The sequence below is a fragment of the Haemaphysalis longicornis genome, unplaced genomic scaffold (assembly GCF_048455015.1).
Source record: "Haemaphysalis longicornis isolate Haplotype H1 unplaced genomic scaffold, Haemaphysalis longicornis Haplotype H1 scaffold_1, whole genome shotgun sequence".
Taxonomy (NCBI): domain Eukaryota; kingdom Metazoa; phylum Arthropoda; class Arachnida; order Ixodida; family Ixodidae; genus Haemaphysalis; species Haemaphysalis longicornis.
Window position 1 is genome coordinate 347907818 of NW_027526203.1, and position 22386 is coordinate 347930203.

The following is a 22386-nucleotide window of genomic DNA, read 5'->3' on the forward strand; positions in this document are numbered from 1 at the left end:
GCAGCCAAATATGAGCATGAGTAGCAAGAGACGTTAGTTTAGTTTATTTTATTCTTTTTAAAGTCTTGTTTGTTTGTTTACGCGAATGATGTAAATTTATAGAATTATAGTGATGAAGCGCCTTTAGTTCGCTGATAATTCTTTCTCTTGAAGATGCAAGGCGTACTTCAGAGTTGAACCATTTACACTATTTTTTATTCGCATTTCTGACGTTCTTTTGCGGGCTTCTTTAGTTTGTTCTTCAGTTGTGGGGGGAGATGTATGCGATGCATATTTTTGATTTCCTGAGATCATTTTTGTAAAAATTTTATTTTTATTTTTTATCTTTCGTTTTTCAAAATGCCGTCCGACCAATTATCCCCATTTACGCTATTGTAACAATTAAAACTGCTTTTTTCCCGCCAAACCTACATTTCTGTGGAAATGCAGGGTGTTACACGGTCCTGATTGCGGCGGTACTCGGCAAAGAATGCTACCCATTAAACTTTCGGCATAGAGCATCGCATCGCTCTTGCTCTTTGCAAAGCGATTAAGTGGGGAGTAAGCACAGATGATGGTTGCACGCCTTCCTCAATTGCAAACTTCTCTCTGCCCAACCAAAGGTGCCCACTTGTGAGAGAACTGGAATATTGCAGTCAACTGTTCTCGAGCAAATTGCTTTCGCTTCCCAAAGTTGTGCTTGGGCAAAAATGCGCGGAAGACCTCATCTGACAAACTCTCAATCGGGATTGCCTACATTTTCTGTGGCATTCCCAACGTGCCTTTGTTCTCACACTGAAACAAAAAAGAAGTGGAGGGGAAAGAACGTTGGGCTGCGCAGGCTTTTTCGTGGGAATGGTTGCTCAGCGCACATGCGTATTCAGACCACTGAGCTTTTCTGACATCTCATAGCAGGCGCGCGCATTTTTTTCCGAGGACGAATACGCACAAAGCATGCTGGGCTCTGCCATATGAAGGAATAATTGTGCAGGGTTCGCCCTGCTCCCCGAATTTTCTCGGGGGTGGATGGAATATTGGCACGCCCATCCTAATGACGACCGAGACTGATTTTTCTCTCGAAAGTGATGCGACAAGCTTAGACTCCTACTTTCACCACAATTTGATCCGTCATCGCACAAAACGTTTGTGTTAACGGCGCAAAGATATCTGCGCCAAAGAGCACCAATGAAAGAATCCTCGTTAAGAAAGACATCAGGTAAAGCGATTGGACGACTTCGCTATGCAGCACACTGACTGCATAGCAAAGTTTTGAATTTATTTCACTTATAGTTTTGTGTTTTATTTTTGTTTAAAATTGATTCTTATGTTCTGAATCATCTTTATATGGGCACTTTGATTCCGCCCCGAGTTCTCGAAATTTGCTTCGCGATCCCCTTCCATCTTCCGCATTCGATCAGTCTCCTACACATTACACCGCTGCTTGTTTCCTTAGGCTATTGCCGGGTTAAAGCGAGTGTTTCAGGATGCTTCGTGCTTCAAATGCATTTGGAGCCTCTGAACCCGCTAAAAGCACACTCGCAAACAAAAAATAAATGCATAGCCATGAACTCCTCGCTGTATTTGACGCCTGCCTCGCCCTTTAAAAACACGCGCATAAAGTTAGGGCGTCTGGATGTGACAGCATCGAGAGAGAGAAAGAGAGAGAACAAACTTTGTCTCCGCAAATAGGAAGGGGAATGGGGGTGGAGGAGGTCCATAAGGCCGCCACGATGTACAGTGCCCGCAATTAAGGGCACAGAAAAATGTACGAAATCGTAACGTAATACAGTTCCGCTGTTAAAAAGTACAAATTACCTGACCGTAAGTGTTCTTTAAATTAAGCAGATTGTTCGTGCGCTCCATCAGGATTCGCACAGGTCCTTGCAAACCTTGAAAACCCTTGAATTTAGAAGTGTAAATTTCAAGGCCTGGAAAGTCCTTGAATTTTTAAAGGGTCCTTGAAAACCCTTGATTTTTCTGGAGAGAACCAATGGTCCTATCTTTTCACAAGAATTTATAGTGTTTGTTGTGAATTTCAGGTGTTAAAAATGTAAAGAAACATTGTAACAATGAAGTTTCAGTGTATTCCGTGAAATTACGAGTTGTGGATTCTCATTATTACGAGGCAACATTGGGAGCAGCACTGCTCAATAGAATTCATGTCACGATACAATCCCGTGAAAGCCGGCTTCTGTTCTCTATCTTGCATTTTCCATCTAGTCTGTGGACGGCCTTTCATTGCATGTTTGCTGTGCCTCATACGCTCCATCTGCGTTTGCTTTTTTACGTGCAAATAGTGGACGTGTACATAGTTCATCCTGCCTTGCAGCAACACTTGCCGAGTTAATTTCAGCTGATACTCTTGCTGACAAAGCAGGACATGCAGGCAACATTAACTAAGTTTTGAAATCAAACAGCCTCAGCAAAACACCAAAAGAAAAAAACCTCTAAATACAAACTATGAAATAAAAAATAAAGCTTGGGGAGCATTCATGAACCTGTAACGCCTATCTAAATGTGCATTAATGTTCTTAGGTATTGGGCAATAACAAAATTTTGCATTGTGTTAAAAAAATTATAAACAATCCCAGATAAAACATAAGATGGGGACCTTGAAAATGTGTTTTCTGGCCCTTGAAAGTCCTTGAATTTTTGGTTTTGAAGCCCGTACAAACCCTGCCCATGCATATGCAAAAAAAGAAAAAAAGAAAAACATTCTCTTACACTGAGATTCGAACCCACGAATGCTGACTGGAAGGCGGGCACTCTACCCACTACACTACTACTTCTGGAACACTAACACTACGACCCCTCTGGTGATGATGATGATTATGATTAAATGCCCTTCCTTTGTATCGGGACGTCGGTTGTCACCAATCGACTTGCCTGTGTTGTTCTACTTATTTGCCCTACCCTTAACTAGCCTAATGGATTTGCCCCGCTCCCCCCAATTTTAAACTCCCATCGCTACACCCCCCCTTCCTGCCCTTGCACACCTGTTTACCTCCCCCCCTTCTGTCCTAAATTCTTATTCGGTATATTACTCTTCCTACGTCCCACTCTCTTCCCCACTTTTTCTTCCACCACCACTCCAGCCGCCTCTTTGTCACCTCTAGGGCCCTGAAGTTGAGGCTCCCCCTCACACCAAACCTCAAAGCCTCCGTCAATGTCGCTTCCCCTTCGTCTTGCTGCAGTCGTATCTCTGTGCAGTCTGTGACAATATGCTCTGGGCAATCTACTTTTCACTTATCGATGTAAAAATACTGGGAACATTTTATTAGACCTTTCCAAAAATGCGACGGTGAAAACTTAGTTGGAACTTCTGTTAATCTGTTTTTGAACTTTCTGTCGAACTTTGCGGAAGTGTCCATCACCACTTGACCAGCCCAATAGACAGCGTCCTCCAAAGCTTGTTCCGCTGGCTCACCAACACCAGGGGCTACCTGTTCACCCCCGTCAATACCTTCAGCTTTGAAGGCAGCTCGTGAATAAGAAGCCACCTCTGGACTCATTATCGCTAATTAAGTGCTACTACACATTTTTGGCAGGTGATTTGACAACAAATGTCCATGGAGCTCGAACGGCATATGCTGGAGCACTGGCACTGGCGGCGCTGTGCCCGCTGCAGAAGCGACATAAGCTGTCACAGCAGCATAGCGCATGCGCTACGCTATTGTTTTTGTTTCACTTTTTTTTATCTTTAGTAAATTTGGTTTGGTTTAGATTTGCAACACATTGTAATTACTCTGGGCTGACTTGTTCAGTGAGGAGTGATGGAAACCAGGGAATCCCAGTTCGAATTAAGTGTTCTGGATGCCGATGCATTGGAATTATTGGGAGTTTTCCCCCACTGAAATATACAGGGCTGTGCGGGGACCAGGACGTCAATTCAAATTAACTGCAAGTTCAAATTAACCGAGTTCAAATTAACGAGCTTTTACTGTATTGGCTTGCATAATACTCGTAACCCCCACACTGGCCTTCAAATACCATAATTTTCCTTCCCATCACCGAAACGGTGGCTGCAAGGGTTGTCTGCTTGTGCCAACTGGTGATGATGATTGATGATTAATAGAGGCTTGCCCTTTGTGTCAGCGCATCAGTTGTAAATGATCACCCCGTAACAAACTTTATCAATTTGCGCATTTTCCTACCCCCTCCTTTCATCTCCCTCCCCTTCTAATTTTTATCTATTTACTCCTCATTGCATTCAGTCCATTTCCTACTTTTCCTCCACCACAGCTCCAGCCATGTCTCTGTCACCTCCTCTAAATTCGAATTCGGACTCCCCCTCACCTGAATGCCCCACTGAACGGAGTGCAGTCATCCACCCACGCCGGCTGGATATCTCTGCAGTCCATCACAACATGCCAAACAGTTTGCCGGTCACCGCCGCAGCACATACAGGTCTTGCCTTGTTGCTTGTGGTTACCGCGTAGGCCTGTGTTCTTAGACATCCCGCCAGGGCTTTTTGTGTTCCCATAGAAACATTCCTTCCCAATTTTCTAGCTTCTCTGCCTTGTACATATCCAGAGTCCCCCCCCCATTCCCTGCCCAATTTGAATCCGTACTTTTACCAGTTTCTTAAACTGCTCTACACGCCTGCTTCATTTTCAGTTGCCTGGTCCTTCATATTCACCACATGTCCCAAGCCTTTCACATACTGATATCTAAACACTCCTCCTGCCCATTCTCCATGTCTCTGAACCTATCCTGACTTCCAAGGATGACCATCCCGTGCCTCTACATGGCTTTGTTCGTAGTTTTTCGATGGGCAGCTTGAGCTAGTCTACCCACCACCCTGTGGTTCACCTCCAGGCCTGCTTGGGTCTCTGGTTTCATGCACAGCACTGAATTTGAGAAAGTTAGCCCCACAACTATTACCAATTTTCAGATTCCCCTCACCTTCTCACATTTGTTATAGCCCCACAATGTTATATGTTTCATCACAGTGTAATCTGTGCCCTTGTTAACCACAACATCTGTACTCCTTTAACCACAGTTGGACACACTGGTACCAGCTCCATTTCGCTGCTAAAAACCACGACCACCGATTTCTTTCTGCTAAAGGATAATCCCAGGTACGTCACTTCTTCACTGCACATACCCATGAGGTGCTGTATATCTAGCTCGTTGTTTGCCATCTGTAGTACGTCGGCTGCACACATTAGTCCCAACAATCGATACTCTACCACCTGCCTTCCTTTCATGTACAATAAGTCTGAACCCAGCTTACTGCCCTCTCGCTTCCTTTCTAGTTCCACTGTGCAGGTTGTGGACGACAGGGGACACCTTTGCTTTGAATTGTGGGTGTGCACAGGCCTGGGGCCCGTTCCCCTCCCATGTGCGATGTTGGCTGGTGAATAACTCTCAAGTTCTGGATCACTTTGAGGACCCGCATGTAGACGGAACAGCACTAATACTGCAGGTAAAAAAGGAAACAAGCAATAATCCCCCATGGTACAGTGCACGCTCTCCCAGGGCCACAGCCTTATTTGCTGATAGTTCAGCAGTAAAAATGGTTATCAATAATTCAGAAACAGCAGCATGACTAGACCTGTATGTCGTGGAAAGGTAGAACACAGGAAACTCTTGTGCTAAGTTACCCAAGCTGCTTGTTCCACCCCTTTTTCAGAGACAGGGCTAGTTGTTATGGGCTAGAATTTTCCTCCTGGCTTTTGATCATAGCAAAGATTAGAGGCCACCAGTACTGAGCTGGCTTGCTACTTTTGCTCTCACAGAGACGCTCGCATTTGCATCTCTCAGAAGTGAGACAACAGCTGCACACATGTGATCTGCCTTTCCTTTTACACTGGATTGGCTGCCTGCATCATATTTTGCATTTCTTTGGTAATTTTTGGCTCTGTGTTAAGGGGAGACACTGCCTTAAAATAAACTTTTTTTATTAATCCATATACGGCAATGTAAACCACTGTGCGTATGCATTTTGTCTCCATTTCAAATATGCAGTTAGTTTTAAGATGGTACAATTATTTTTTCAGTTCAAAGAAAATGCCCAAGTTTGATTAGGTCACTTCTGAAGAGCCATGATATGGATTTGTAGCTTAAGACCTACCATGCATGCTGATACTATTGCATTGATAAACTAGTCTAATTATGCTGTGCTGCATGCACTGTTCACGAAGACTGATGAGGTCACACTATTGTTCGTAACTATTGCATCAGCATGAAGTTCTGTTTTTTTATGAATGTAACGTCATAAAGTTGATGGCATGATTTAAATAAAAATAAGCCTTGCAAACATCCGTACGGTCAAGTGCATTGCCAAAAGAAGTGAAGCTGGGTAAACTGCAGTGGATGTTTTGACACTGATTGCAAATAATTCTGAGGGATCTCATGCACAGCTATTCAACACAGTTCTTGTTGAAATAAAGATAAAAGAAGGGTTTCCTAATCCATCCAAACAATAAATATAAAAAATGACTGCAGTGTAAAAAATTATTCCCAAGGTAAACAGCAGACTTTATGAGGTGCAACTGGAGGCACCAGCCCTACATGTGAGCTCTGCAAGCAGAATTTTTGTGTCCCTTGGAAGAGCCTTTTGCTGGTACGTCACCAGACCCAGGGCGTTGGTCTCCAGCTCCATCTGTACTAAGCCTGTGCTGCTTGCAAGGCCTCTCCTTTTCACCTCTGCTGATCTCGTTGGCTCCATTTGCCTTGTGCAAACACGGGCTGTCTTTGTCCATGCTACAGCATACAAGGCTGTTGCCGGCGGCACAGCCCAGCTTCACCTGCACTTGCTGAGGCTTCATGAGCTTGAACAGATCTTGACAAGTGTTCTTTAAAGGTCGTGTGGTGCATGCGCAGAAGTCTGCAAGCGCTGCTACCCCTTTGCCAATAGACTGTATGGCCTTCGTGGCACTCATGTTCAGTTCAAAGGGAGTCATCTTTGTCATCCTAGCAACTCTTGGAGAGAAGGTTGCTTTTTCCTCAGAGTTGCACATGGGGCACAGGCGCACAAGTTGGCTGCCAAGCCCTTATTCATGGCTCTGGCATCAGGGGTCCTGCACTGCTGCTCCCACACTTTGCCTGCGTGAAGAAGTCGTTCAGGACACCCGTGTTGGCCTCAACAATACACTCTGTTCCATCATCAATTGCCTGGCCTCCCACGGTGACGCCAAGAAGGTCGAACTTGTGCTGTGTCACCAGCTTTCCCAGTAACGCACGCTTGTGTTTTTCCGATCGTTCGACATACTGCTACTGCTCAGTCATCAAGTAACACGCAGTGTCAATGTGATCCCCTCTACCAGACCTTGAGGAAAGACTAGTACTACAGCTCAGACCCACGATGCCATTGGCAGGCTACATGGATGATGTTCCTGGCAGAACCAAATAGTCCAGCTAATCCAATGAGTCTGGCAGGGCTGATTGCAATGCTGCACCTGCACAAGGCACCTTCCCTTTTACATGCAACGCATCTCTTTAACTCGCCTTGTCCCGCGTCGTTGTCGCGGCATAGTCCGCATCCCTCGCCCATTCTCCTCGCCGCGGCAGCTGCGCGCTCCGCCGCTCTCACCGCAGCGCCATCTGTGCGTCAGTGCAGTCAGCGCGCAGCTTGCGCTTGGCTGCGCTCGCTCCCGTCGCCGTGCCAGCTGTGCGTTAACGCGCAGCTTGCGCTCGGTTAAAAATTACACCATCTTCCCGCGAGGGGAACCATGGGGTAGATGCGACGCATCGGGGGTGAACATGCTGCATAAATAGGATACACAACAACAGCAATCCATACGCTGACATCGCTAACATAACGGAAACGCAACGGCAACCCCCGATGCGTCGCATCTACCCCATGGTTCCCCTCGCGGGAAGATGGTGTAAATTTTTTTTTTCGTTCCAAGATCATTTCGACATTTTTCCAAAAGCTTGCTCTGTGGTCACTTTCAACTGAATGTCGGCCAGCATTTCGAGAAGTCGAAACATAACCCCGGCAACTTTTTAAACATCAGACGCTCAATGCAAGTGCAAACAGCCACTCGATGGAATAAAAAAAAAAAAACGGACACTTGACTATGAACAGAAAAGGCAGAGAGTGGCGCTTGTCGATTGCTGCAATGAAGAGGCAAGGAATTGCAGGGCTTAACAGATGAAGCAGAGAACTGGCAAGCCGGAAGGAAAAAAAAGGAGAAAAAGATCTGAGGGGTGCGTCTTGGCCAACAGCAGGAGTGCGCAGCTTGGCGTGCAGTGTGATGTGGGTGCCCGGGGACAACCAACCTATCAGCGATTGCTATGCGGCCCTGATGAAGAATAGAGACCTTTCCGAGGGAGAAGAATATCAAGAATAGATGAAAGTGAGGAATACAGACCTTCCCCGGGAACGTCACGATAATAAAGAGCATGGAGATGTAGGGGACAGCTCATTGAACAGCTGCTGCACTGTGATGAGCAACATCTCGCCAGCCTCGTCATCCCTCCTGTTGTGTTCCCTAAAACTGCACCTCAGGGTCCCCAACACCATTCACAAAAAATTGAAAATACCGGATCTGCAAACTGTGCTGCGAAGCAAGGAAGGTTGAGAAGAAAACAAATATCGGCGAAACATGCGCAGCCAACCTGTCTTTCTCCGTGCCGAGAAACTGCTTCACGCAATGGCACGATAGGCACCAGTGTTTATATTTTTGTATGTATGTAAATAACTTTTGTACTTACACTGCTCATATTTGCAGTATTATTCTATAAGGGCCTTGTGTTCAAAGTGTATATTTCAAATTGTTTTTGTGTACCCTGTGCAAAGTAGCATTGATGTTTTCATCTATTTTTTTGTTTTGATAATTTTTTGATAAAATTTGTAATAAATATGTTGTTTGAAATTGTTACTGTCCTTCCTCTATCACTTCACACCTTACACTTTAGCATCAATCATTTTCTGTGGCAAGAAAAAAAAATTTCCTGGGCTACCCAAAAAACCGATGGGCACGAGTGTTTCTATTTTTGTATGTATGCAAATAACTTTTGTACTTACAGAGCTCATACTTGCAGTATAATTCTATAAAGGCCTTATTTATGTTCAAATTGTATATTCCAGAATTTTATGTGTACCCTGCGCAACATAGCACTGGTGTTTTGATCAATTTTGTTTTCTATTTGTTACTTTTTTGTTTTGGTAATTTTTTCATAAAATTTGTGATAAATCTTCTGTTTGAAATTATTACAGTTGGAAAGCCATATCCTTCCTCTATCATTTCAGGCCTTACACTTTAGCATCAATCATTTTCTATGACAAGAAAAAAATATTTCCTAGACTACCCAAAAACCACCAATTTTTCCACGGACACGAAAGTGTCAAAAGCGCTGGACCTTCGCACGTGAACAGCCTCCAAAAAGCCTCGAAAGGGCATGGGGAAGGAAGAACACTGTGCTGCCTTTCACTGTGCCCCTATTTCTGATTGCCGCAGAAGACCTCTTCTCCCCCAAGCCGAGAAGTGCGATGAACATCGTGTTCACATGGACCCTGCTTGCAGGTCTGGAGGGTGTTTGTTTGTTGGGGGGACCTTGTCCCCCTGGTGAAACGGTCAAATATCAGTGTCTGAGTCTCCCATGGTGTGAGCAACAGCATATTACCTGTATTTACCTGGCAATAAAGCCACATTTTCATTGCCAAGGCATGGAGTCAGTCTATCGTACAAGAGTACTCAAACGCATGCGCGAGTTTTCAGATTCCGCTACGTGGCTAGTATGGCTTGGTAGTTCTTACTGCAGCATAGCTAGTCAGGACACCCCTGAGATCCCGTAGCTAGTCCACACCACATGTTGATCAAGCCCTTCGCTACTGCCCCCTCGCAGAAGGTGCACAAAGTATGAACAGTACAGCAACAATTCACCATGTCGCACACTGTAGTGCTTTGAAAAATGCTTGGTGGGGAGGAGGGGTGACAGACGTTTTCAAGCTTGTGGCATTTTCTGCATTGCTACCACGAATAGTATATTTTTGTATTCTTAGCACTACTAGTACAAGTCCACATGTCCGAGCTGCCCTTTGGAGTATACACAGAAGGCTTACCAAAGATGAAAGAATTCTTCCACTGCTGACATCACTTTGAGGATGTTCAAACAACCATATATTTTGCGGCACACATGTATCCCACATGTCTGTCGCTCTCACACTTCGTAGCAGTGTCATGCAATGAGGTGAAGAACTATTCTTTGTTTTCTGTTTTCTTTTGCATCAATGTACTATACTATGCTCCAATGTGTGCCACACAAAGCTTTCAAACAAAAACTGAAAAAAAAAAAAAAAAAAAAAAAAAAAAAAACACTTCACCAAATACCTATTCCAGGGTATAACCTGAAGCCACACAACTACTGAGAGATGGAGTTCCGAGATGTGGAAGGACCACTTTTATCAGGCTGCCAAGCACAGGCCACCGAAGGAACGAACCCCCCAGGGATGATGGTGATTATTCACAGATGATAGTGGCGATGGGTTTAGGTGGGTAGAAGTAACAGGGAGATTGACCTGCTGTCTTCCACACTGCATATAACCATGATGAGGTCGGTCCCATGCATAAATACCAGAGCAGCACACTCCCAACGCCCACACTATTTATATAGTATAAGCATTATGTTGCATCAACAATTATACCAATCTTGAGCAGGTCCACAGTTCATGCACTGAAATGGAAAATACTTTGGCATTGCAATAATGCTGTACAATGAAGTAGGGGAGGTGGCTCGCGATATGGTGTTTTAAATTCTTCGTGGAGAAGCACTGGCTGTGATAAGTGCAGGCAACTGCACTAACATGCTTCACTCTCTACGTGCTATGTATTTTGAAAGAAAACAGCTGGTGCTAATGTGGGCTGCACCTGCGCATTTGCCTTTATTGTGCCTCACAGCGCCTGGCTCTCACCTGAGGTCTCGGATAGTCAGCGCCCCCCGGACGTCCCTGAGGATCTCCAGCAGCACCCAGGACCAGTAGCTCCTGTAGCTGAGCTTCCCCAAGTCCGAGAGGGGCTTCTCAGGGGAGCCCACTGTGCCTTCCAGCTTGGACAGCTCGTAGCCTGCAAGGAGAGACCGGCCGCACATGGGACACCAAGCCAGCCGTAGCGGCCGTTTTGGGCACACCTAACGCAAGTTAGTGCGGCGAACATTATGCCAGGGTGTAGTGCAACGCGCTGCATTGGTAGCAAGCTAGAATGCTTTATATATGGCCTGCAACAAGGAACTGGTGCGACAGAAACACTCCAAACTGCACTGATTTTTCGTAACACAAATTCTAACGTGTTAAGGCAAAGTTTCGATGAAATCTCTTCCAAGTGCATGCTGCTCCTCATTTTTAAATTACTGCAGCCAAATCACTAAACTGGCACTTACTCAGTGCTGTCAGCACAGCAGCCACGCTCAACAGTTTTTTTCAGTAAACTGAAAAGAAGGGTGCTCTGCTACAACACTGAAGCAAAATAAGAACAGTACGCCCAAAATTAAACTAGGTTAAAAAGACCGGACTAACACAAGTTTATTATAAACAAAGTATACAAGAAAATTGTTGTAGAAGTGATGCAGTGCAAAAATAAAGTGCTGGTTAATTGCAAAAAATACTTAAAATCTGTCAAGCACTATGCTAATGTACCAATTAAAAACACCAGTGATTACCAGTCATGTAGCAAAGCAGCTGCACTGGTAGGGAGGAAAAGCTTAGCTGGAAGATGAAAATTTCCTCAGGCAAAAACCTAACTGTGCTAGCTTATACTTCACAGTAATGTGAAAAAAGCCAATGTCCACTTACTGAAGGCAATAAGGAACTTCCCGTAGCCCTTGCGCTGGTAGGGTGGCATTGTGAGAATGCAGGCGACGTTGTTCCCATCAGGCGACTCCTTCTCCTTGGAGAAGTAGCCCACCAGGTGGGCGCCGTGCCGATCGACCTCACACAGCACGTAGAAGATGAAGGGCTCCACGTCAAAGTACAGTGTTTTGTGGTCAAGGAAAAGCTTGGCCAGTAGGCAGAGGTTTTGGCAGTAGATCTGCAAGAAGAGGGGGGCTTGAGTTAGCACGTGGCTGGAGCATCTACTAAACTGGGCTCACTACTTCCACCAACGAAGTCGGAGCCGTTGTCTTGCATGTCACTGCGCCAGGGGTGGCCTAATGTCAATTGTACCGAGCTACGAGTGGCAATACAGTAAAAGCTCGTTAATTCAAACTCGAAAGGGGCCATACAATTCGAATAAGCAGGAGGGCACTAGAATGAATGGACATTGCACCACACAGCATGGGCAGAACACAAAGAAGCCACCTCTGGACTCGTCATCGCGAATGAGGCGCTACTGGACGTTTGTGTCAGGTGATTTCGTAAATAATGTCCATGGAGGCAGAACAGCGAACGAAATTAACGTCTCAGTCAGTTATACACACGAAACAGACAATGCTTTTGAATTCATGTGAGCAGTGAGCTGTAATGTCAAAATAATAACGCTGTTTATATGCGAAAACAAGTTTATTTACTAGGCAGATTCGAGGCAATCAAAATTAAAACTAATCAATAATATGCATTTGCTTGTGTTTCTTGTGTCACGACTCCATGGGCATCGCTTGGAACTTGCGGAAGAGCTCCAGTGCAGCGTTAGAATTCTCATCTGCTGAGAAATAACATGCTTCAACATGCAGCCTCGACGCTGCTTTGCATGCATCTCTAGTAAATTTGGTCTGGTTTGGATTTGCAACACATTGTAATCACTCTGGGCCGACTTCTTCTGCGAGGAGCAATGGAAACCAGGGGATCCCAGTTCGAATTAGCCGTTCTGGATACCAATGCGTTCGAATGAGCAGGAGTTTTCCCCCATTGTAACATACAGACAGGGCTGTACCGGGACCAGGGCATTTAGTTCGAATTCACCATAAGTTTGAATTCACCGAGTTTAAATTTATGAGCTTTTAGTACTGTACTGGAATACGTTACGTGTGAATTATTTCTTGTAGAATGTGTCCTTAAACTTCTCTTAGTGGCATGCTTTCAAAGGCCCGCGATGTTCCAGACAAACTGTTACTATGCGATGTTTCCAGTCATCCTGTCTTCAGGCATAATGTCTTTGTTCACCTTACAATAATGTTTCTTAAGAGAAGAGCTCTTAACGCTCCTCTGGTTTCACGTTGTGCAACGGTGTCGGCCTCGTTGTAACCGAGAAAACTAAGAGGCCACTGGAGAGAGAGCGAGCAGGAAACTGGAGATGAAAGTGTGGAGAAAGTGCGCGTGGAAGAGTTGTATGCCAAGGCTGCGCAAGACAAGCTCCCCCGGCGGTGACGCGGTGTGAGACAACACCAGAGTATGGCGCGCACCATCGTGCGTTTGCTGATGACAGGATCACTTCCTGCGGTGTAGCAGCTATGCGCCGTCGCTGAGAAGACTGCAGTTCGGGCTGCACTCAAATTTCGCATTGGGGAGTATTGTAATCGTCAGCCAATTTCGTAATCTTGCTACCCACACCACCAGCGTGGCCCTGCAATAAAGCTCTCTTCTAGGCTGTGTCCACCAGCTACCCACCCCACATGCATATGAGTGGCTGCAGTGTTGCTCTGTGCGCGTCACTATGCAAATTGATTTTTGATGAGGGCACAGAAGGGCCCCCTGCACTGCATGATTTCCTTCGTGTAGCACTTGAGGACAACACAGGAAAAATTGTCTCCACTGATCAGCAGCTGGCATCACAAGATCATTGCGGGGGGTCCCTGCCTTTTGCCAAGTTTACACTAAAAAGAAAGTGCACACCAGTACCCATTTGCTTCGACAGCTTGAACGGTGCTGGATTGATTGAATAGTACCTTTGATGCTCCAACAAAGGAACCAGTGAAAAAGGAGGACAGCATTTGGAGGAGACAACTAAGGAAACCAAACCCACATCATACCCAGCGAAGTTGCAGGTTTGCATTTGAATATACTGCAGCAGGCTATAGATCGCCACACGTTTCTTTACATGAGGAGTTCTCTATCATGACAACCCGAAGGAACTCTCAAAGACACCAATAAACGGTTGAGGGGACCCCAACTCCACTTCCTCGTAGATTTAGTGTAGCTGTTGCTCACGTTTATGCATAGCAAACTGAAGGTGCTGAAATTGCACCCAAGAAGGCAACTCCAGCGATAGTACACTCGAAAGCATATGCATGCTGTGGAGATGGGCCAACTATCTTGGCCTGCGGCAAGTAAATTAATGCACGCCTCGAGAGCCAGTGCCATACCTGCTACAGCACGCACCTGAATTCTGAGCAGTCACCTGCACTAAAAAGATGGCACCCTCTTCGAACTTGGTAAACACCTCGCAAGAGATAAGCAGATATGGGGAGAGGGATGCATTGGCCCCTAAGAGGGGCCCGTATTTTTACAGCTTCCCTCTCTAGCCCCCATATGCATCCCCACACATGCCTTCCCAGCGGGTATCCTGGTTGGCTTACGCCCAAGTCGGGGACATGACATGTGGACAAGAATGGCGCTGCGGATGAGGGGAGCAGGGGAAAAAGTGTGGCAGCAATGCTGCAGCAGACACAAGGCAGGGGAGAGGGGGAAAGAGTGTGGCGCCTTCAAGGCCACACAACGACCACATGCACAGACAGCCGCCAAGGCGCAGCAGGTGTAAGCACGAGGAAGGAATGAAATGGTATAGTAGAACGAGCAGCTCGGCACTTCCATGACGGCTTCGCTGGCATTCCACTTACACAGTGGCCCCATATATTTTTTAGAACAGCCCTTTTATGCGAGCACACACAATTTTTTTTATTTTCCTGCACAGCCAATAAAACTCATCTGCATACACAACCAACTTCATTTCCGCCCTGTGGACTTGTGCCAAAAGTGACCAAGAAAAATGTCCATTCCTAGACAACTTAACACGATGGTTACGCCCTCTAGCAGCTACAGGAGCATGACATGGACATCCAACAAGAGCAATTGCACACACACACACACACACACACACACACACATACATACATACATACATACATACGTACATACATACATACATACATAAACACACACACACACATTGGTCTTGCTGTCCTCATCCCTTGTTGTGGTTCTCATCATATGGGATACCAACTTGCCCAGAATACACACAACTTTAGCCCAAAGAGCAACTTAAAGAAGCTACACATACAGGAAAACTTAAGCTCTTCTTTCATATCGTTTCCAACCAGGCAAAGATGGCTACATACCTTGTGATCTCTGCCATCTGTCTCCCACAAAGACACCGTGCCTTTCCTGTAAATCTCTTTGCCAGGGGGTTGCCTCCATGTGCACTCACTCTGAAAGCATCACATGTACATGAAGCTAAGTTGGCCATAAAAAAAATTGCATTCTCTCTACTTATTGCTTAATGTAACAGCACGCTGCTTGTTTTTATTACACACACACACACAGGCACATGCAAGCTATCTTCCACTGCTTCCAAAAAAAAAACTTAGAGAATTTTTTTCTTTACTTCTTTAAGCTTAACCTTTGCAAAACAACCAGATCCTATAGTCAATTTATTTTAACACCAGGACTAGCAATAGAAGTTGCCCGGTTAAGAAGGACTCACATGATCACATTGCCATGGGACTTGCTAGTTCATGACCCACGGTATGGGCTAAAAAATCATCGTGCTCCAATACTTAAAGATTTAGTTCCATTAAATGTCCCCAACAGCCTAGTTTGCCCATGTTCGAAATATAGCACTTCTGTACTGAAATAAACAAAAATAAAAATCTCGCTTGCTAGACAGCGAGTGCTGTCAAGCAAGCACTAACCGGAAAGACGAACACTCGGCCAATCTAACGATATCAAAATGGCCGCGCCCGGTGGCACCGTTGCAGAGATACAGCGCTCCGAAAATTGCCATTTTTTCGCCCTTTTGCGCTGATAGTTTGTCACCGCGCCTGACAAAACTATTTTTTATGCCACTTTGCGACACTTTTCAGCGTAAAAACTTTGCAGACGCACAGAATAGGAAACATAGAAGCCGAATATGTGGCTTTCAAAAAAACGATGTTTTGGTCATTTTTCTGAAGTTGAAAGCCGCGTCACCCCTTAACGAGGTTTCACTGTATTACATTAAGTATGCGAGAGCATAACTAATAATCCTACCCAACAGCACTTTGAATCTAGGGTTGCCACCTGCCCGGTTTTTGACCTGCCTGACCGGTTTTTTAAACACTGGGTTGGTTGCCAGTCCGTACCTAAAACCGGCCGTCATTGGCTGGTTCTTTGGCCATGCTGCTACAATTATGTCTTTTTTGGCATTTAATAAGCACCAATTCAGCAACTACGACGAAAAATGTGTTGACAAGCTGTGCAATGACACGCGAGCACAAAAAGTACCTATGTGGGCGAGCACGCTTCCCGAGAGGTGGGGACCAAAGGGGAACAACACACTGAAATGCCACTGTCGAGAGGGCGAGAGAAAACGAGCAACTCTGTCAAGCCGCTAAGTCAAATTCTAGTTGCGCAAATAGGCGAACATGAGAATATAGGAATTTACATTTTGTCGTCCATTGTATTGCATAGTATTGTGAGTGCATGTATACAGGGTGTCCTAGCTATCATACGCCAAGATTTTGAAAAAGAGCAATGGTGTTAATCGAAGAAAACCTACTTCATAATGTTTCCAGTATAGTGGAGTAACGGCCCATAATTTTTTTAAAGCAAAGATTTCTACCTCTACCAGCCAACGGTTTCGTCGTGGCGTGCGCCACAATATACTCCCAACCAGGCTAAATAAAACTGCTGGCACCGCCAGGGATCGAACCTGAGCCCAAAAAGAAGCGAAGCGAGAGCCCATCATCTTAGCCACTAAGCTACGCCGACACGTGGAGACGGGGGGAGACCAACGCTAGTTTTACGGTCAAAACGCCTCCAGCATGTTGCGCTCGGCAAGAAGACTCCACAAAACACGTCACGCGATGCGTCCCGCAGCGCCGGAGCATACTGTTACCGGCAGAAATGCATTGCTCAGGAGTGATCCAGATCTTTTGAGCTGCTCTTTTTGAAGAGCGGGTGAGCCGTGGCTCAGTAAAAGGGCAGTTCTTTTGGAGAGAGGGAGCTCCTTCTCACCCGCTCATGGATCCATGTCGACCGGGGTGAGCCACAGCAGAGCCAACCACGGAGGAAGAAGAGCCAACTGAGCCGAAGAGCCGGGTCAAATGAGCCGGCTCTTTAGTGCGAGTTTCGTGCCATCTATTATCGGCACGAGAAAGCAACTGCACTGCCAGGCCAGGTGGGGCTAATTTTCCAAATTCCTCCAGCGCCTCCTGTCGTGGGAGCAGACAGTCAGAGTCAGGAGAATCGGATATTTTGAGCCATTCTTCGGATCTTCCGCTTAGTTACTGAGCCGAAGAGCCGGGTCAAATGAGCCGGTTCTTTGGGGTGAGTTTCGCGCCATCTATTATCGGTGCAAGAAAGCAACTGCCGGGCCTGGTGGGGCTAATTTTCCAAATTCCTCCAGCGCCTCCTGTTGTGTGAGCAGACAGTCCTAGTCAGGAGAGCCGGATCTTTTGAGCCGTTTTTCGGATCTTCTGAGCCGCTCTTTGAGAACGGTGGTTGAGAGACCTCGGTGGCGGTGGTGAATGACAGATCAGGAGGCCGCAATGGCAGCGGTGAACGAGCTGCATCTGCATTTTGAAAGTAATAAGAAAATAAACTCCTGTGATCTATATGACACCTAAATGAAAATAAACTCCTGTGACCACAGTTACATTCATTACATTTGTGCGCTCAGCTATAGTCGGAGTCAGGAACGAGCCTGATCTTCTGAGCCGCTCAGTTTAGCGGCGGTTCTCGGCTCCCGCCTCCTGGCCGTTCCTTGGCGCAGCGGCTCTCCCAAAGAACCGGCGCTCAATGGCTGCTCACTCGATCAGAGAACCGTGCTGAACCAGGTGGCTCTGGACGAATCGTGTCGGCACGTTCCGGTAGAGTTAGTAGAGGCGTATCGGCCGACCCAGCCGGGTCTTGTGTGCAACTTTTGTGACATCTATTATCGGTGCCAAAAAGCGGACCTATCTCGCTTCGAATAAACTGAGCAAACTGTTGTTCATTAACCACAACTTACATTTCGTGTATTAAAATTAGATTCTTGTATCGTGTTTTCCAGGATCATTTTTTCTGGCGTCACAGCTCACTAGTGGAGAGCATTTGTGTGCTAATAAAGCTGACAAAAATGTACATTTTTTTCTTTATATATCGACAGAGAGTGATCTTGAAATACCACAGACACATAAAAACCTTCGTAGTGACGGTGAAGCCAATTCTTTTCTGTACAAATACACCAGATACTGTGACAAAAGAAAGGTTTCCATAACAAGGAAATATTCCCGCACTTAAATTAAGCAATGATTTAGATTATGCTTAACACAGGTTAATGAACCGCTGAGCTGTTCAAATGAACCGGTTCACTTCAACGCGCACTTTTTTGCTAGAATGTAGTCTTAATATTTGTGTGCGCGTTACAGTCGGGCTCAAAACAGAAATAGGCTTTAAAGCAGCCAGCAGCATTGCCATACGCAACGGACACGAAGTCCCCCAAAATCCAACTCGAAAAACAATCCGTCAATGAGAGAGCGCTGCGATTGCCGAGGTGAGCTGACGTTTTCACATCGGCTCTGCTCTGTTTTTCATACCTAATTACGCAGTGCTAGTTAGCTCAAATCTTAGTTTTCTCATTATCAATGTGTCCGTGAAGGTGATTGGCTTCGACCGACACCGATTTTTCATCGAAAGGTGCGTTTTTTGCCAATTTATCGAACTTTACCTACCCCGGCACCACATGGACTCGCCACATGGACTTGCTAGGTCGCAGGTTCGATTCCCGGCCGCGGCGGCCGCTTCTTTGATGGAGGCGAAAAGCAAAAACGCCCGTGTGTATGAGATTTCGGTGCACGTTAAAGATCTGCAGGTGGTCAAAATTAATCCGGAGCCCTCCACTACAGCGTGCCTCATCGCCTGAGTTGCGTCGGCGCCTTGAACCCTATAATCAATCAATCAATCAATTTTCAGCAATAGTGTCACTCTGCCGGGCGGTGACAAGTTTTAGCTGCTGCGGTGTATGCCGCATCGTTTAATACACCGCTCCTTGTCAGCCGTGCAGGCAGATGCTTGCCGCGGTCGCGCGTGTAGCGGCGTTTCCGCCTGCAGGGCATCTCAGTGTTTTTCAGCGTTATTCATACCTTGTAAACGACGCGCTTTATCTACAAACTCAGCTGAGCTCGTGCGAAGGATAGCGAAGATCGACATTCGTCCCTACAAGGATACGCTGTACCGCCGGCGCTGATGGCTACAGCATTTAAAGGGGCTCACCAATAGCGGCGCCGCAAGGTTGGTTCAGCGCGTCGTGCGTCATAGAGGCTGCGTCAGAGTCAGAACTACGTCACAGCGAGGCAGTATGGCGGTGAGAAAGCGGCAGGTAAACAAGGAAAGAAACGACCTTTCTTGTGTGTTTGTGTGGCCCCTGCTTTACACAGAGGTGTAATATTTGGTATACATTGTCGTGAAGGGGTACTCTATCGATTGCGCCATTGAAATGGCGACCTTTGGAAGGCTATTTAGGGCCCCTTTAGACGGAAATAATCGACAAGGAAGGCACGAATGATAACAGTGTAATCCTTGGCCTGGACCTCCAGAGTGCTTTCGACAAGGTAAAGCATTCGGCGATCTTGGCACAAGTCTCCAAGTTGAACACGGCCGAAACCAGCCATAACTACATCAAGGACTTCCTTACGGATAGGACGGTAGAACTCCACGCTCGGGACCTACAGCTTAATAAGAAGATGCTCAGCAGCACAGGCACGCCTCAAGGATCGGTCGTCTCGCCGTTCCTCTTCAACCTCGTCATGATCGGGGTTGCGGAGGCGCTGGCGCGAACGGGCGTCTGGCATACCATACACGCCGACGACATCACGCTGTGGGTCGCCGGCGGCAGCGACGCATACATCGAGAATCAACTGCAAGCGGCAGTCACCGCCACCAAGCAGCACCTCGTTGGCACCGGCCTGGTCTGGTCTGTTCGCCTAGCAAGTCTGAACTATGCGTGCTCGCACCGAAACACAGGGGCAAGACGCTGCAGCGCGAAGCCGACCATATCAAGATCACCGCATCGGGGCAACGCATCCCCGAACTACCAAGACTCAAGGTTTTGGGCATGATCATCGGCAAGTACAACAGCAAAGGCGAAACCCTCGCCAAGTTCAACAGCAAGACGGCCGAGGCAATTCGCCTCATTTACCGCATTTCTACGAGAAGAACGGGCATGAAGGAGAACAACCTCATGAGACTCGTCCAGTCCTTCGTCATCAGCCACATTACGTACGTGGCCGTGTACCATAACTGGAGGGTCATGGAACGAGCCAAGATCAATAAACTTATACGCAAGGCTTACAAGTAGGCACTGGGCCTCACGGAAACCACGAGCATGGCGCGCTTATTACAGCTAGGAGTGCACAATACCCTGGAAGAAATCGTGGAAGCGCGGTTGGCGGCACAGCTGGAACGTCTCTCCACGACAAAGACGGGATGCCAAATCCTCGAGAACCTTGGCTACAACCCCCCCCCTCCCACGGCGGACCGGGAACAGCGCGACATAAACAAGGAAGTGATGGCACACACATGCGTTGACCCAATACCTGGGAACGTGCACCCGGAGCACAAGGAGAGACTTGCAGCGCGGGCCAAAGCCCTCATCGAGATGCACGCCCAAGACGGGCACGCGCTTTACGTCGACGCGGCAGAGTACCAGCATGAAGGTTACGTCGCAGTCGCCGTTAAGGCCACCACGGGCACCAAGACCATGACTGCGAGTGTACAGTGCACCGACGCCACGGACGCCGAGAAGGTCGCCATTGCCCTGGCCATCTCCGAGGCTGAGTGCCGCACAGTGCTCTAAGACTCGACAATTGCCGTACACAACTACGCTAAAGGTAAGGCGGCCGCCATCATCGGCAAGGCCAGGCTCCAGGACAGCGAAGTTCGTGTCAAGTGGTTTCCGGCTCACGTCGGCGAATGCGAAATTGCATCCAACCGCAACGAGACGGCACACTCGGAGGGACGATCACTTACCCTCCGCTCCTCCGAGACCGACCGTCCATGGTGGTTCGTGGACAAAGATCGCCTCACGAGCTACAACGAGATCACCAAGGCCTACATCCTAGCTCGACGGGTCATACCACCGCCCCACCAGGGCCTGAGCCGGGAGGAGGCAGTTCTACAATGGCAGCTCCAGCCCGAATCCATCCTCGCTCCGGCAACGCTGCACAGGTTCATCCAGAACTTTATTCGAAGGGTGTGTGCCAAGTGTGCGGTGTGGGTCTGGCAGGCCAGTGGCACCCTTTCTGGGACTGCGCCCGGTTTCCAAACGAAGCTCAATCAAGGACTTATCCGCCGCAGCTTCAGGACGTTCCACGCAGTAACGACAAGGACACTAAACTCGGGGCCATCCTGCCAGTCCGGGGTGAGTTCGAAAAGCACAGACCAGGTGACCCGGCAACGGGAAGCGTTTGCGCTGCGCCTAGTAACGGCAAACCCTAGGACCAACGCCGGGCCCGCGTCGCGGCGCTTAAAAACCGTCGTTTTGCAGGCACAACTAAAGTTTTTCCTAATCCTAATCCGTCAACACCATGTAAGTGAATTTTGGCGCACTAATTCCTCAATGGCATGTCGCATACCTTGGTCAGCTGTTACACATTTTTGTGCTGCAGCAATTAGGCCATCACGCCTAGAATTATGAAGATCAGGGCACTTGAAATCGCAAACAGCTTCAATGTTCCCCGCTATAACTTTATTTGCAGCAGTAGCTGGAGAAGCAATCTTACGAAGCACAATTCACTTTTGCCTTCCACAGTTGCATGTGCCAAATAAGATCTCCTTACAGGTACGTGATGTCATGTCTTTTTCACCTAGCGGTAGAGTCAGTGTCAAATTATTTTTTTCTTTCGAATTTTCTTGCGCGTTACAATTGAGGGCGCGTTAGAATCGCCCAAATACGGTATTCAGCTCCTCGCAGCCGGCCGACTCAGCCCCTGCCTCCGGGTCGACTGGACTCGCCACGACGGCTCTCCGACCCAACCGGTAAATTTCTATTATCGTGCTCTGGGCGCCGCCATTTTCTAACGCTCGCGGCGCCACCTGGCAGGCATTTCTTGGGGACTGCAGGGTGAGCAGACGACGACGCAGTCCCACGCTATTGCTCCGTGCCGGGCGTGGAGAGCAGACGTCCAGGCAGCATCGAAAATCGGTGTCATTTATTCGGTATGTCAGCAGCGACAAGTTCAACAGTGCTTTAAGGAAGACGTTCAAAGCGTACGAGAGCTGTCAGGTTTCCCCCATAAATTTCGTTCCCAACCCGCTAAGGCGGCGGGCCACCCCCATACCCGCTTTGTACTGACAGGGGTTGCCAGTAAGGCTACGTTTCGCTGTGCCAGCAGGACGCCCTACTTTTCATC

At 47.3% G+C, this 22386-nt stretch overlaps 1 protein-coding gene across 1 annotated transcript in view; it reads right to left on the reverse strand.

Moving 5' to 3' along the window:
- Nucleotides 1-22386, reverse strand: part of LOC144153788 (histone acetyltransferase KAT8-like) — a 41064-nt gene that overhangs the window by 2989 nt on the left and 15689 nt on the right. Inside the window, exons 6-8 of the mRNA XM_077685520.1 lie at nucleotides 15136-15225; nucleotides 11720-11954; nucleotides 10844-10994 (exon numbers count right to left, since the gene is read on the reverse strand). Coding sequence (XP_077541646.1) covers nucleotides 10844-10994; nucleotides 11720-11954; nucleotides 15136-15225 — 476 coding nt within the window. The remainder of the gene's footprint in view (nucleotides 1-10843; nucleotides 10995-11719; nucleotides 11955-15135; nucleotides 15226-22386) is intronic.